The 1,562-nt window shown below is 35.3% G+C and overlaps 1 protein-coding gene across 1 annotated transcript in view; it reads right to left on the bottom strand.

The window, feature by feature from the left end:
• Nucleotides 1-1,562, bottom strand: part of LOC107626756 — a 17,081-nt gene that overhangs the window by 2,398 nt on the left and 13,121 nt on the right. Inside the window, exon 8 of the mRNA XM_016329659.2 lies at nt 538-1,016. Coding sequence (XP_016185145.2) covers nt 538-1,016 — 479 coding nt within the window. The remainder of the gene's footprint in view (nt 1-537; nt 1,017-1,562) is intronic.

Here is a 1,562-nt window from a genome sequence, read left to right as displayed (position 1 = left end):
AATGTTGAATGCTGGTTTTGCTGAAATGTTTTGGCCACTAGAGCTTCTTTGATCAATTTCTGCTGAGAATATGCTATACACAGGTCTATGATCACTTGATCAGAGAATCTTGACTCCCCACAAACGTAAGATAATTGGTGAAGGCCTCTCCCATGCCATAAGATTCTATCACACCTTGAGGAAAAAAGCATGCATTATTTTGATTGTTTTGTATTTCCATTAACCACTTCTCTGATTGATAAATCTTTATGTTGACATTTAATATTTGATATTTCTTTATACTATTTAACTTGAGTTTGTATATTAATAAGACTATATGAATTTGATTGATGACATTTAAGGTAGTTTTTTAAATTTAAAAATTATTTTAATATTTATATTATACTATAATTATATTTTAGGATGTTTATTTATAATTTATTTATTATTTTATTTTAAAACGGTTTTTTCGGTTGAACCACCGATTAAACCGGTTAGACCAGTAAACCAGTGAACCAGTAGCTAGAGCGATTTGATGACCGGTCCGGTTTTTCGAACCTTGCTGCTCACAGACCCCTGGATTCTCCAAAGGTACAGAACCAACAACTTCTGTTCGATCTAAATCAACCGCGAATGAAGGAGATGCAACCAGCGGAATAGATGGTCTGACCGCAGGCATCAAACTAGACGCACCTCCCGCGGTAGTCAAGCTATGAACTGGAGCTGATGCCCCAGAACTATCGACACCAACCTCCAACTTCGCGAACAACTCGTGTATTCTGACCTCCGAAAAACTCCTAGCACAATGAAATAGAACCCTAATATCTTCATCAGCCGCTAGCACAAAGGTATCATACTTAACACCGGTCGAGACAACTGCGATGGGAATCTTGTAGAATAGCTTCTTCACCCACTTGCTACCAAATACCTCAAGCTTCTGCAAGATGCTGTTCTTTAAATCTGACAAAGTGCTTGATGAACTGATGAAAACACTCAGTGGTTCTCTGTCAGTGAACTTCACACCAGATTTTTTGCTTCTTTGGATTTTTCCAGAACAATGCACTAAGACAAGAAAAACTCTCTTCCTCACTTGCCATTGTGACAATAATCTCTTCACCAGCTTGAATCTCACTCACATATATATAGAATTTCTCTCTTCATAAACCATTGTAGCTAACAAAGGTTTATGCCTATTCAAACTCCTTCATAAACCGTTGCTGCTTACAAGGTTTTACATTTGCCTCCCTTAGTAAACCGTGGTAGCTTGCCACGGTTTATGACATATTTCATTCACAAGTAAACCGTGCCTAGTAGCCACGGTTTATGTATTAATTTGAAACCGTAGTTGACTCCAACAGTTTACATAAAAATCAAAATACACATACACGTAAGAAGTTTCTGGTTTATGTATATACGTAAAGCATTCACTCAATTTATTTAATTAAGTACATTGCCCTAAAAATATTAGAATTAATAGAATATTTTTTTCACAAATTAACGATACCCATAATTAAGAACCTAATAATTAGATATTTGACCACATATTTTTTAAAAAGAATATTTTGTTAATTTTAACGTTTTTG

This window comes from Arachis ipaensis, chromosome B02 (assembly GCF_000816755.2).
Source record: "Arachis ipaensis cultivar K30076 chromosome B02, Araip1.1, whole genome shotgun sequence".
Classification (NCBI taxonomy): Eukaryota; Viridiplantae; Streptophyta; class Magnoliopsida; order Fabales; family Fabaceae; genus Arachis; species Arachis ipaensis.
The sequence above is the reverse complement of the archived record's forward strand: the minus strand, read 5'-3'. Positions and strand labels throughout refer to the sequence as shown.